Genomic DNA, 13,878 nt, shown 5'->3' on the forward strand with positions numbered 1-13,878 from the left:
TAATCATCTGATGCATATTGCTTACAAAACTAGGAAGTACTTTCTCAATCTTGAGAGCTCTAATCTAATTGGCTGGCTTTACACAACTTCCTATAGTAAGGGGTCACAGCATTTTTTTGATCAGTCCACCAGGAAACAAAGTCATGTTTACAAGGTACTGGACTGACACCTGGAGTGCTTTTAATGATGAAATAATCACTGGATTTGCCAAACGTTTGCCAGGTTAGTGGCTTAAAATATTTGAACAATTTAGATTTTTTTTTTGTCTTATGGGAGCAGTTAGTAATAAGTTATGTAGATATCTATGAACTATAAACTGTCTATTTTTTTTTTTACTTTTACTTTTGCTTTTGCATGGATCAATACACATTTTCCCACAATTTTCTGGTGTTTTGTATACAACCATTTATGGACAGTTGCACCTTCATCCACCCATCCATCCATTCATTCATTTATTTTTTGTATTGTATATGTTGTATTTCAGATAAAACTGTAAGGAATTATGGTTTATCTTGTCAAGATATACATTTTAATTAGCAAACATCATGGACTGTGAAAAAAAAGTGGAAAACAGCAACCTGCTATTGTGGTGTTTCTCAGGAAATCACTCATACCTTAAAGATCAGGGGGAAACGTTGTTGAGGGGGTGAACTTAAATAAGAGATATCTTTATTTTTAGTTGACTTAGCTTATTTTAATGCATGCTTTGTTTTATCAAGTCTTTGTCTAATAAGTCATTTTACAGAAACCAAAATTAATGTTTTCATTTAGCTAAACCTGAAAATAATGTTTATTTAATAATCAGTTAACAAATTAAATGTGTTTAATAATTAACACTTAAAACAAAATTGAATTATATACAAATGTTTAAATTGCACATTAGCACGTTTTCATATCCACTTTTTGATGATACAATGACGTTACCCAGGTATATAAAAAAATAATATGAATATGTAATACAGTGCATATATTTAGCAAAATGCTTCTTTCTAGAGTTATTTTTTTCTAATGAATGATTTATGGACATTGAATGGCTTTCTTGAGGTAAATTAGAGGTAACATTATTTGACATTATTTACAAGCTGTTTTATTGAAGTCTTTCTGCGGTTGAAACTAGTGCCATAACTAATAGTTATATTGTGCCAAAATTACATTTATGGTTTGAATTTAAATAAAAGCTGAGACTTTGTTTCATATAAAATGTAACAATTATTACATGGCAGGTGCACTACAAATTATGTTTAGTAATGTTTTGTTATTGCATCAGCATAGACTTAAGGCCCGTTCACACCAAGGACGATAACTATAAAGATAACGATAAAGATATAGTTCTAAAAATCATTCTCAATAGCAGAGTCCACACCACAACTTTAATGATAAAGGCACAGAGAAACGATATGGTTGGAATCACTTTCAAAACGATTTTTTTTTTCCAGCTGATGAACGATAAAAACATTGACAGCCAATCAGAATCCATCCTGCTGTAACGAGCTCGAGAATTTAAAGCAACAATAAATAAACAGACAATATCGTTCACTGGTGTGGACGCTAATATCGCTATCTTTATAGTTATCGTCATAGTTATCGTTCTTGGTGTGAACCAAGAAGACTGATTTGGGCACTTAAGCATCAATATCAGTTTTCGATATAAGCATTTTTTAAATTGAGAAATTAATATTGTCAACCCAGCCCTAGTGTCAACACTGCTGACATGTTTACCTGCTGTAGCTTATCCACATTGTGTACACGAAAAATAGATGCTGACAAGTCAAAACACACCTTTGGAAAAGTGTTAACAGGACATTTTAGTAAAAGCTTTCAGCCCTCCAAAACCATTTTGGCAAAACATAAACTACTCTTTTCTTTGTAATAACATCTTGAGGCACCCTGGAATTCTTCTAAAGCCCTCATGGACCTAGGCCCCATGGTTGAGAACCTCTGCCATAAGACATTTGGTACAAATATCATAGTAGATTTGGCCTAGTAAAGGGGGTATCTGAGAATGGGGTTTAAAGTCCCTTTGTTTGTTAATGGAAAGGAAAGGCATGTCAGTATTTACATAAGCAGTGGAGGAACTCAACTGCAAATAACTCCAATGATTCCATTGCTATTGCACTTCTGCAGGTCTTTTCACAGCTTTTGGCCCTGAGTGCCATGCATCAGTGTGATTGCATGGCTATGCCTCAACAAATGGGTTCTGCCAGCCCTTTGCTATCACACTATCAGAAACTACAAGGCAATAATGTGAGAATTAACACGACCCCTGGATCAGCCCTTCTTACACTCCCCATTTAAAATGACTCAATCCTGTTATCAGAGTCCCAGTTCCTTACATAGTGCCTCCTGATGTTTCCCAGTAACCGCAGTGACAAATGCCATGACAGCCATCCCAGCATACCTTGCTCTCTTCTGACCACAGCCTGACATGTGACACTACATTAGCTCGCTTCCTGGGGGGATGGATGGGGGAGATGATTGTAATTTGTTTTTATTTTGCATTTTACTTTTTTAGAGAGTGTACATTTTGTATGCTGAACCTTGCTTTTTTGTTTGTTTTAGAGGCTGATAGTTAAGCCAGATTCGATAGTAAATTCTCTAAAATAACTGCCTCATATTCAGTGCTGTGCAAGAAGTATTTTTTTTTCTGTCATGCCTAGTAGATTGAAACTGAGATAATATTTTTATGTTTAAATGCTGAGCCTGAAACTGCTGATACTCACAGATATAGGAGTACATGATCACTATCAAAAATCACATCTTTTGGAATATACCACTTTTAAAAGACTGAAATAGGATTATCTGAGTTGATGAAACGCAAAACCACAACAGTACTCAGAGGAATAAGATCAATCATTGTTATTGTGCTTGATGTCTCTTAGATAATACACAGATTCAATCACATCACATATAACCTAATCACCGTAGAATGTGAAAGGTTGGATGTTATCTTTTTTTATCTGTAGTGATGCATTTATACAAATTTACCAGCAGCTGCGATGTTTGAAGTTTGTGATGTCAGAGGAATCTGGGACATGATTTTTGTGTAGTGTTGTGTTTGATGCAACTGTCCTAAAATTAAATTAAGAAATCAAATTAAGCATCATAATCCTATATGTCCATACATGGCTCTTGTTTGGGAACTAAATGTACAGTACATGTGGAGACAGTAATGTTATGCCGCACGCACTCCACCCTCTAGTGGACAGTAAATTCAACTGTCATGCAAAAATAACGTGCTGAAAGTGTAAAAGTAAATTAATAATTTAAAATGTTAATTTATAACCAGTGGTAAAAAAAAAAGTCAGTTGGTCAATAAAACACAGCAGAAAGTTACAAATGATAAGGCAATAGTATATGTAATATTATTTAAGGCAACCTGGGTGTTACCTTTTATAAAGCTTTTACCAGACATCATCTTTCAAATGGGCAAACTAGAAATAAACAGATCTGTTCATGTGATTACCACACACCCATGTAAGAATGTTCACATCAAGAAATAGTTAATAGTTAATCTGACTCTCTGTGAAATACCAACTCTTTTCTTAGACTCTTCAAACTCAAAAGTACATTTTAATCACAAATGTTACCAGTGAAAGTAGATGGGGTTCAAAATTGCACGCTATTATTGTGTGATCGAAACAGGACTGAAAGCATGAAAAAAATGCTTTCTCATAAAATGTACAGTATGCACATGTAAACAAATGGTGGCATCAGGTGTGTGACTAAGTGAATTTGTGCTCTGTTTGGGACTCTGATTGGTGGACTTTGGGAGTCCTTTGGGACTATGGCAAGCCATTTTAACATGACAACTTCTGTTTTTATTTCAGTAGTAGACTTACTTTTTGTATCATCCATGCATTCATTCATTCATTGGTCACACTTTATATTAGGTGGCCTTAACTACTATGTACTTACATATAAAAAAAAAAAAGTACAATTATTTATTGTGGTCATATTGTATTGCAAAACACGTTTGCTGCTATTGAGGTGGGATAGGAACAGGTTTTGTGGTTTAGGTAGGTTTAAGGGTGGGTTAAGGTGTAAAGGATGGGTCAACAGTGTAATTATAAATGTAATTTCAGAAATTAATTACAGATGTAACTACATATAGGTATTTTTTTTTTAATATAAGTACAATGTAAAAACATGAATGTACACAATAAGTGCATTGAATCAAATTATTCATTTAAATGTAAATACATAGTAGTTAAGGCGACCTAATATAAAGTGGGGCCCATTCATTCATTAATTTACTAAGGTGAGCAGGAAATAGGCTACTATAAAAGCTTTGAGTAATTGCAACTAACTAAAAATAAGGAATAATGTAACCGTAAATAGACAATTGTCACATCTGTAGTAAATACCAGTACCAAATTAATGATTATCAGTGCCTTTGTAAAAGATAAGTGTCACTATTGCATTTATAGACACTATTCATTGATAAATGTGAAAGGGGCTTGCCGCACGGGGAGGGGAGCGTTAAGAAGGTGGAGGCGAACGAGGCTGATAGAAAAGTCCAGACAACACCCTAAACCGGTTTAAAGTATATTCCGGTTAGTGTGTGTGAGTGTGTGAGAGAGAGAATGCCACGGGCTGTGCAGAATTTCCTAGGCCCAAAAGTGCGGAGCAGTACAGAGCCATGCGTGCGTCTTTGTTTGTTTTGCACGTTTCCAAGCGATGATAAGGCGAAATCGGGTAGCGTTTGATGAAGCAGCCCCTAGAGTTTGCTCGCTCAGGTCTGGATGTAGCTGATTGGAGTAGCAGCAGTCAGAGTGGGTGATCACAGGGAGGAGGGGAGAGACTCTGAAGTGGCTTTTCTGCGCGTGTGTGTGATTCTCCAGCGGCCATGTTAACCAAGAAACCCTGCGCTGCTGCTGCTGCTGTCTACCCGATTGGTAAGGAGCCCAATGCCCGGATCTAGGAGGGCGACGCCGGTCTCGTTTGTTCTCCAGACTGAATTGAGAAGATGGATTATTTATCCTATTTAAATGCTCCATAACGCTTGTAAGGCTCGCAGCTTCTCGTTTCATTGCTCGCCGTTGATTGTATGGTCAAGTACAGTAGCTATAAGCCCCGGAAACAGCATTGGAAAAGCGGCCGTTTTTGTATTTTTTAGTTAATTATTACTGTTGCTATAGAGACTAGATATAGAAAAACAAGCACTTTGGATGAAATTTTTTTAAATGTAATGTTTTATAGCTCGTGTGTCTGTATTACAGGTTTTCGTTGTGCTAATGTTGGTTATCGTTTGTTGTGTGGTTGTTAAATGGTTTAAGTATAATTCCGGTCCTCTTTAAATTTCATAATTGATTTATAAATTTTATGTATAAATGCATGTAACGTCGCGGGGCTATAGTTTTCTTTTGCCTTTTAAAAATACTGACAGGCAGTTGTGTAAACATTTTACCAAATACGTTTTTACTGACTTTCAACAGGCAAAGGGGGTGAGATTTGCCAGCTACAGTCTTCCCCAGGACTGGGCATCGGGGGTCCCCGAGCTGGAGCAGGGACTGAAGCCGCATCACCCGTCACATTACCACCACTCAGGAACAGCAACTCTCTCACGGTAAAATTAACCTTCTTGCTTGCAGTTTCCACCATTCATGTCCCTTTCTTTGTTCTCATAATGTATTTTTTTTTTTTTATTAAGTAATTATTTGGCTTTTTTATCGTCACGTGTACTGAGTTCAAACAATTTAAAATATATGGGAAATATTTACTTAGTATTTAGTTTACTGCATGTGTTTTTCCTACACTTTTTTTGATTGGTGTTTGAGGTATATGTACCTGAAGAAAACAATTTTCAGTTCAATATGAATCTGTTTATACTGTGCTTTTTGCAATAAGTTTGTGTTTGACTGCAGTTTTACAAAGAATAGTTCCTCAAGAAAGTCACAGTGAGCAAGATAGGTTATTGTTACAACAAGATAGATAATTGTTATAACACATTAACTTTGACAGCCCTAAAATATATATTTTTATTAAAGTCTTTTTTTCTCCGGCCCCCTATCACCCACTTCAATATGCTTTATAGCATGTGTTGTTCAGAGCCCTGAAGTAATGGCCCATATTGTGTCAATATTGTGAGATGTTACACTGGCATTGCATGACAAAGGTTCTGACAGAAAAGAAAGTCTGACACGTATATAAACTTAAAAATTACATTTGATGATGATTAAGACAGGGGAATATTGGATGTGGTTGGACAAAATCAGCACTTTATTTGTAAGGTATGCATTTTTTAAGAGACAGTAGTAAGAAGACCTTGACAGTAATTTCAACATTTTGAAAACCAAAATGCATGCTTTACCCCTTGTTTTGGTAAACAAAACACATTCTTTTTGAGGAAAGGAATATGAGCAGTAGTAATGATCACTGGCTCTCTCACAGAGTCATTGGCTGATGTATTGTGTGTTGCCATTAGTGGGGGATGGGAAATGCTCAGGCCATCAGTGTGACGCCAACAGGCACAGCTAAAATCTGTCATCTAGTGAATTTCCTTATGTAAAAACTATACATCCAAAATTATAATCCATTGAATCTGCATGGCAATAATATTTTGCATGGTATTAGAATAATAAACATGATATATAATCTAATATATAAGCTCATAATAAGCTCATAATGGATGAGTCAAATAATTTGTTTATTAGTAAAGTTTAAAGAATTGCAGTTCATATAAGTGTATTTGACATGTTATTCTGAATTAAATACAAGAATTGGGTCAATGCCATTTATGACTAAGTACCCCGGAGTTCTTTATTTAGCTGTCATTCTAATAGGGGTAAATATAGACATAGGCTTGCATGGTAGGTGCATTTGTATGTCTGCATTCTCTTACAAGACAGAATTCTTGCTATATGTTATTATCAAATTACATCTTAGCATTGTATTTGCAAATCTAGCTCTTAAACCAACATGTATATTTAATGACATTTAACTGATAAGTTGCAAATACATTAATGTCTATATGTATGCCCTGTTTCAGTGAATAAGTGAAGACCATGCAGACCTTGCTTTGCTTCCATTTAGGATTTTTTCAGGTTTCTTGCCCTTGCTTATTACTTACATGGTAATTAGGTGTGATGATGAGCTATGATGTGATGATGCTAAACTTAACAGTAATTTTGAAGGGCTCATTCCTACTTGGTAATGCAACATATTACATCAACAAATTAAAGCTGATTTTGTATATCGTATATAGGGCTGATTATGTATAAGATATTAAAATTAATTTCTGATGCTTTTCTATTGTCTACTAAGTCAAATTATGTATGGCATTTAGTAGGAAACTTGGGGACTTTTGTCTAAAATCTCTGTCCTGTTAAATTTGAGTGTCGTACCTTTCAAAGTCCAGTTAATCTCATTAAGGGCAGTTGAATCACAGCTTTTTAGCACTTCTATCATGCAGTAGGCTATATGTATTTTGCAGAGTAAGTGAGCATTAGAATGATCTCTCAGACCAAATGTGTCTTTTGATCAGCTCCAGTTGTGTCCTCTACAGCTGTCAGCAAGCATGCCCTTTCCATGACCCCCCACCTGTCCAGATCATGTTAGAATTATCCGACAGGGCAGCTAAGTACAATAGAAGAATTAAATTGAAGCTTTATTCAGATTCACTCTTAGTTCCTACACAAGATGAGAGAGTATCTTGTGTATGATGCATAATCTCTGAAAATGGTTCCTTTAGAAATAGTGCTTTTTTTGGGATGGCTGGTAAATTATTTAGACTACCCTGCCTTCACTAATCCATAAATCTATGCTTTATATCATTTGCGCATTTGAATCGGTGTGATTTATTGTGTGACACCTAAAGATTGGTTTATTGATTTAGGATTAGCTTTTGGTTACATTTATATTTATATTTGAATGATACAGTTTTCTAAACTAGAGCCTTGTTGTTCAACAGTACATCATTGTCACTGCTCTTGTCTTGTGTGAGGCAGGGAAAAAGGAATATGGCTCTATATTGAGTGTTTTAAGAGCAGATTGTATCAGAGCCCTTGGATTTAGAGTTCAAGCTGTGTATTACTCTTTATCTTCAGTCAGAGGTGTCGAAACATCAGCACTGACCATCTGGGGATTAGAGATAGGTTGAGATGAAAAGGATCTGTAAAAATCAAAAGTCTTGTATTGCCCTGATATGTTATTTAGTTTTGGAGATTATCACTCTTTCTGCATGTGAATACAGCATGGCTGAGATTAGAAAATAAAGCACAATTAAGTGGATTATGAGCGTTACCATTCAAAACACAAAAATAAACACTAATCCATTAAAACTATCAGTCTGAAATAACAGGACAGCCGCCATGTCAAGGGGAGTCATGTTCAAACGTTTTTAAGCATTTTTGCTTTTGTATAGAATGAGAAGGTTGCCACAAATGTCTGACTGAAGCAACAGGATGTCCTTGTAAAAACAAGATGCAGAGGTAATCACATTATCAAGGAAGCAAACATCTTGCCGGGCAGGAGATTCGGGAAAGCAGGAAATTCATGTCTAATGTCCTTGAATAAACAAAAAACTCGCCTTCTATAGCTTTGTGCACAAGTATGATTTCCCCATCCTAAAAACAAGGTATAACAACAAATAGCTTTTGAATTGAAAGGTTAAGAAATTGTACTCTACACCTCAGACACCAATCTTTTAGACCAGTAATGTAACATTTTGAAGTAAATTATGCAAACCATGCAGTCATGAACACATTGATTCATTTGCAAGAGTAGTAAAAAAACATTTTTATTTGATTATGTGAGAAGATTGTGTAGATATGTAGAGTGTGTGCTGATATCTGGTCTTTAGTTTAGGAAGCTTCATTCCTCTTGATCCAATAAGAATAGACAAAGAGCATTTAGTTGTACCCTGCCTAGGCTTTTCTTCTTTTTTAATAGTGTATGCAAATACACATACAATAGGCAAGCCTATTGTAGAGAATCATGGAAAAATTGTTAGTCATTCTTACAATTGTGTTATCTGGCCTGAAGTGACCTCCCTTTCACCTTACACTTTAAGAGACTGCTTTGAATATTCTTGCTACAGTAGAATAGACCTAGGTTCTTCCATCAGCATTGACAGGGTTGAAATGACTTGAATGTTCAATACCTTCAAAAGATTTTATAGCTCTAGTCTGTTTTGTGTCCAATCTAAATTTGGTTCGTTATATCATCTGTGTTCTCTTAATTTATTTTGGAATCAATCCTCAAATGATGCATGTTGTTTTTGTTTTACCTTATCCAGGCTGGAGGCAATAAGCACACAATGAATGACCATCTGCACATCGGGAATCACCAGCAGATCCACGTTCAACAGCTGTTCGAGGAGAACAGTAACAAACGGACAGTGTTGACTGCACAACCCAATGGGTTGACAACCGTAGGTCTGGCCATGCCGGAGAAGCAGCAAGAAAGCAGCCAGTGTCGACAAGGCAGCTCAACTTCCATCAAATCAACTGAAAGCAAACCCAAGCCAGCACCTTCGACTCCTGAGCAGGCTATGAAACAGTACATGTCTAAGCTTTCAGTGTTTGAACACCAAGAGATCTTCAGCTACCCTGAGATCTATTTTATAGGTCCAAATGCAAAGAAAAGACAAGGTGTAGTTGGGGGTTCAAACAATGGAGGTTATGATGATGATCAGGGCTCCTACATTCATGTGCCCCATGACCATATAGCATATAGGTATGAAGTACTAAAGGTTATCGGTAAAGGCAGTTTTGGCCAGGTGGTGAAGGCCTACGACCACAAGATCCACCAGCAAGTGGCCCTGAAAATGGTACGGAACGAAAAGCGATTCCATCGCCAAGCAGCTGAGGAAATTCGCATTCTGGAACACTTGCGCAAACAGGATAAGGACTCCACCATGAATGTCATCCACATGCTGGAGAACTTCACATTCCGCAACCATATCTGCATGACGTTCGAGTTGCTCAGCATGAACCTTTATGAGCTTATCAAGAAAAACAAGTTTCAGGGCTTTAGTTTGCCACTAGTGCGCAAGTTTGCACACTCCATCTTGCAGTGTCTCGACTCCTTGCACAAGAACAGAATCATTCACTGCGACCTCAAGCCTGAGAATATCCTTTTGAAGCAGCAGGGGCGCAGTGGGATAAAAGTGATTGACTTTGGCTCCAGCTGCTACGAGCATCAACGGGTCTACACTTACATACAGTCACGCTTCTACAGGGCCCCAGAGGTCATTCTGGGTGCTCGATATGGGATCCCAATTGATATGTGGAGCTTAGGTTGTATCTTAGCGGAATTACTTACAGGGTACCCTCTCTTGCCTGGAGAAGATGAAGGGGACCAACTAGCATGTGTCATAGAGCTGCTGGGTATGCCCTCCCAGAAGCTACTGGATTCATCTAAGAGAGCCAAAAATTTTGTCAGTTCAAAGGGATACCCCCGTTACTGCACAGTCACGACCTTACCTGATGGCTCAGTGGTGTTGAATGGGGGAAGATCACGTAGGGGTAAGCTCAGAGGTCCACCAGGCAGCAGGGACTGGGTGACAGCACTTAAGGGCTGTGACGACCCCCTCTTCTTGGACTTTCTCAAACAGTGTCTAGAGTGGGACCCATCCCTGCGCATGACTCCTAGTCAGGCCCTCCGCCACCCATGGCTCAGAAGACGCTTGCCAAAACCTCCCACTGGGGAGAAAACCACTGTAAAGCGGCTCAATGAGGGTACTGGTGCTATAACTTCAATCTCCAAATTACCTCCCCCTTCTGGCTCAGCCACAAAATTAAGGACTAACCTGGCACAAATGACTGATGCCAATGGGAATATACAACAAAGGACAGTGTTGCCAAAATTAGTTAGCTGAACACTAATTTCTTTTTTTCTTTGAAATTACAATATTGGAAATTGTGCAAAGCTGAGCATTCAGAAGTGTGGCATTTTTAGGAATAAGAGTCGTTAACGCATATCCACCATTTATGAACTGCTTCGTAGCACCTTTAGTTGGATTTTTTTCTAGGAAAGCTCAAATGGCCAAGAAAGGGGGAACAACACTTTTAAGTTTTTATCTCAGGGCTGTGTTGAATGCTGCTTTGAATGAGCATTCATACACTCTGGTCTATAATAACAAAAAGTCCCACATGGTTTAATACCTAATCTTGTAGCATAAAAAGTAAATGGCCTTGCTACAATGAAGTAATGGTAGGATACATTGTTTTGTGTGCTTCTGAAATTTTAATCACCACCCTCAGATCCTGTCAGATAAATAGTGCGTTAATGGCTGAGGATTCAAAATGCATTTTACTAAAAGCTATGTGATCTGAGGCTTGTTGCATTTCCCAGCATCATTGTTGTCAATATCAAGAATAGAGAACATACTATGGTAAGAGAAACCGGTCATAATGGGGAGTGGATGTTGCAGACTGTTATGAGGTAGCAGAAATAAACAATGTTTACATGATAGATTTGGTTTGTGCCTATAAATCTCTTGACATTCCTTAAAGAAATTAAATGAGGAAAAGAGAGAGTGTCTAGAGTGGTCTACACTACAGTAGATTCATGGCAAATTTAAAGGAATTTATGTGGTTTGATAGAAACAATACTGTTCTCAGTAGTACTTGACAGGTGTACGTTAATGTAATTATAAGCTATTTGCTGGAAGAGTTGCTTTTACAGGAAGTACTGTCCTGGAAGGAAAAAAATGGTGCTTTACCTTTTTTATTTATAAATTTTTTATAGCTTGAAACTTAATGCTCGTGGATCAAAACAGTGTTGTGTAATTACAATGAGCGAAGACTGGTTAGTTTGCAAGTTAGAGTCTAGATATATTTTTGTCTCTAAAGTGAATGCTTTTTTACATTGACTAGGACTAAGAATTGAAGAATAGGAAGGCAGGACATTGCATTTACCTGAATGCAAGCAAGTAACGATGCTAATAAAGATAAATATTTTAGGTGGACAATGTTATGGCAGAGCATGACACGTGATTCAAATCTTGAATCAAATTTATAACCACTAATACAGATGGCTACATTGCATACCCTCATATTGTTACATAATCATTGTGTGGACTTGCTAATATTAGGCCAAAGTTAAAATTCTAAAAGGTTGTTCCCTTTTTTAACAATAAATAATTAATAACACGTTTTCCCCAAATCCTGAACAGTTGGATTTGAAAAAAAAAAGGCTGGCAACTTTTGTAGCATTTATGACATGGAAAGAATAATTCGACTGACTTGGGTGTAAAAGCTTAATAAGTTTATTTCATTTTATTGTGTCAATGAAGAGCTAACATAGGTGGAACCAGTGGCCTGAATGTGGCTTGTATATCAATTGAGTGATTTATGGTGTAATGCACAAAGAAATATATCTGCCACTACTTTGAAATCCTACTCTAGCAGGAGGTAGTCCTGCTTACATTCAAGCAGTCACGGATTGTTGGGGTGTGGATGTGGGTCAAACTATGGGCTGTCAGGGAGACCAGCAAAGCTGTAATGCTCATGTTGATCCCTCACCCCCCCCCCACTGGAGACTGACACAGTGCCCTCCAGGCCTACTGCACAGGGGTTTGGGCCCCTTTGGACACCCATAGTGCTTTATAGATACAGAAGTTACCTGCTAACATCAGCAGGCATTTCACAATGTACTTTACACTTTTTTTTATTGTTCTGTGAATTGACAGCAGTGTGGAATAATTGTGCCCTTAGGTTTAATACAATGTGCCTTTGGTTATCAATGCCATTCATTTTATTTCAAACAACGATTCTCCCTTCCATTTACTTTGAAAGACTCATGGTGATTCTCTTGCACATGTTTGAGCATCGCCCAAAGATACTTCCCAAACCTCATTAAATGGGACTTGGGAATAAGTGGCCGCACAGTTGATGTTGTACATGCAGTTTGGACACTCAATGTTTTTTATACTATGATTTGAGAGGAGAAATAACATTTGGGCCCTTTTCCAACAGGGATGTCTTAGTAAAAGACAACAATTACTACAGTGACATAGAACAAGTGTCTTCAGCACTGCATTCATGTTGTCTTAACATCGAAGTATTTGAGGAGATACATTTGGTTAATTTTATTACAATAGAAATAAGAACACATTTTAATATTTTACCTCAGACTGTTGTAATATTCTTGTACTTTATGAATCCAGGGCATTTGGTACATACCAAAGTGCATTCCTTTCTGTGTTAGTGGCTATGAGGGAAAAGAAGCCAGAATTTCCCTTTTTACCTGATCAAGAGGCCATCAAGCCACTTAAGGGTATGTCTTGAAATTGATAATCCTCTGTGGAGAGGCAATGATAGGGGAAGGATGCTTGAGCTTTATTAGACAGTCACATCACTTGTTAAAATGTCTGTCAGATGTAGCATACCTCCAAACCTCTGTTACTTAACATGGTTGGATGTATCTCCAGAGCAGTGAAAACTGCAACAAGAAATCCACAGTGAGTCAGTTGTCATCCCAGTGTGCAATACAGTGGTAGCATTGTTGAGGAAAATCAAACTACATGGCTGAAAGTTACATTTTAAAACAATGTGCTTTTTACGATTTTTAAATGTATGCCCTAAATCTTGAATCTAGCTACCCACTGTCAACTTCGGTCAGTTCTTTTTTTTTTAAACGAATCTTTAAACGGAGGAACAAAGTTGACGTTTATATTCAGTCACAGAAACGTACTGTACATATGTGAATTTGTTGAGAATTTGATGTGGATGTGTACATATGTATAATGTTTTAATTTTGTGAAATGCTGCTGAAAACACTACATATATTGCTGTAGTGGGGTTTTATTGTTGGCAGCCAGTCTAATGATACTGTATGTATTGTACAGCTGACGGAAGAAGAGTTTTTTTCTAGTGATTATTTGTTAAATTTTATTGTTGTGGCTGGAATATATTAATAATAAAAGTTTTAATG

General features: G+C 37.2%; 1 protein-coding gene across 2 annotated transcripts; it reads left to right on the forward strand.

Annotated features, from left to right (window-relative positions):
- Positions 1-4,573: 4,573 nt before the first annotated feature.
- Positions 4,574-13,574, forward strand: LOC107587139 (dual specificity tyrosine-phosphorylation-regulated kinase 2). 2 transcript variants are annotated; one of them, XM_016274792.1, is made up of 3 exons: positions 4,574-4,895; positions 5,436-5,566; positions 9,236-13,574. In XM_016274792.1, the coding sequence occupies exons 1-3, from the start codon at positions 4,847-4,849 to the stop codon at positions 10,817-10,819; spliced, it is 1,764 nt and encodes a 587-aa protein (XP_016130278.1). In that variant the 5' UTR covers positions 4,574-4,846; the 3' UTR covers positions 10,820-13,574. The 2 variants fall into 2 exon arrangements, with proteins under 2 accessions (XP_016130278.1, XP_016130279.1); XM_016274793.1 differs by lacking the exon at positions 4,574-4,895 and adding an exon at positions 4,906-5,004.
- Positions 13,575-13,878: the final 304 nt, after the last annotated feature.

The sequence above is a fragment of the Sinocyclocheilus grahami genome, unplaced genomic scaffold (genome assembly GCF_001515645.1).
Source record: "Sinocyclocheilus grahami isolate Dianchi unplaced genomic scaffold, SAMN03320097.WGS_v1.1 scaffold90.1, whole genome shotgun sequence".
Lineage (NCBI taxonomy): Eukaryota > Metazoa > Chordata > Actinopteri > Cypriniformes > Cyprinidae > Sinocyclocheilus > Sinocyclocheilus grahami.

Bases quoted from the DNA above. Each gene is read 5' to 3' on its own strand.
- LOC107587139 (XM_016274792.1), top strand. From the start codon at position 4,847: ATGTTAACCAAGAAACCCTGCGCTGCTGCTGCTGCTGTCTACCCGATT. The intron at 4,896-5,435 runs GTAAGGAGCCCA...GACTTTCAACAG, and splicing joins TGCTGCTGTCTACCCGATTG to GCAAAGGGGGTGAGATTTGC. The intron at 5,567-9,235 runs GTAAAATTAACC...TACCTTATCCAG, and splicing joins GGAACAGCAACTCTCTCACG to GCTGGAGGCAATAAGCACAC.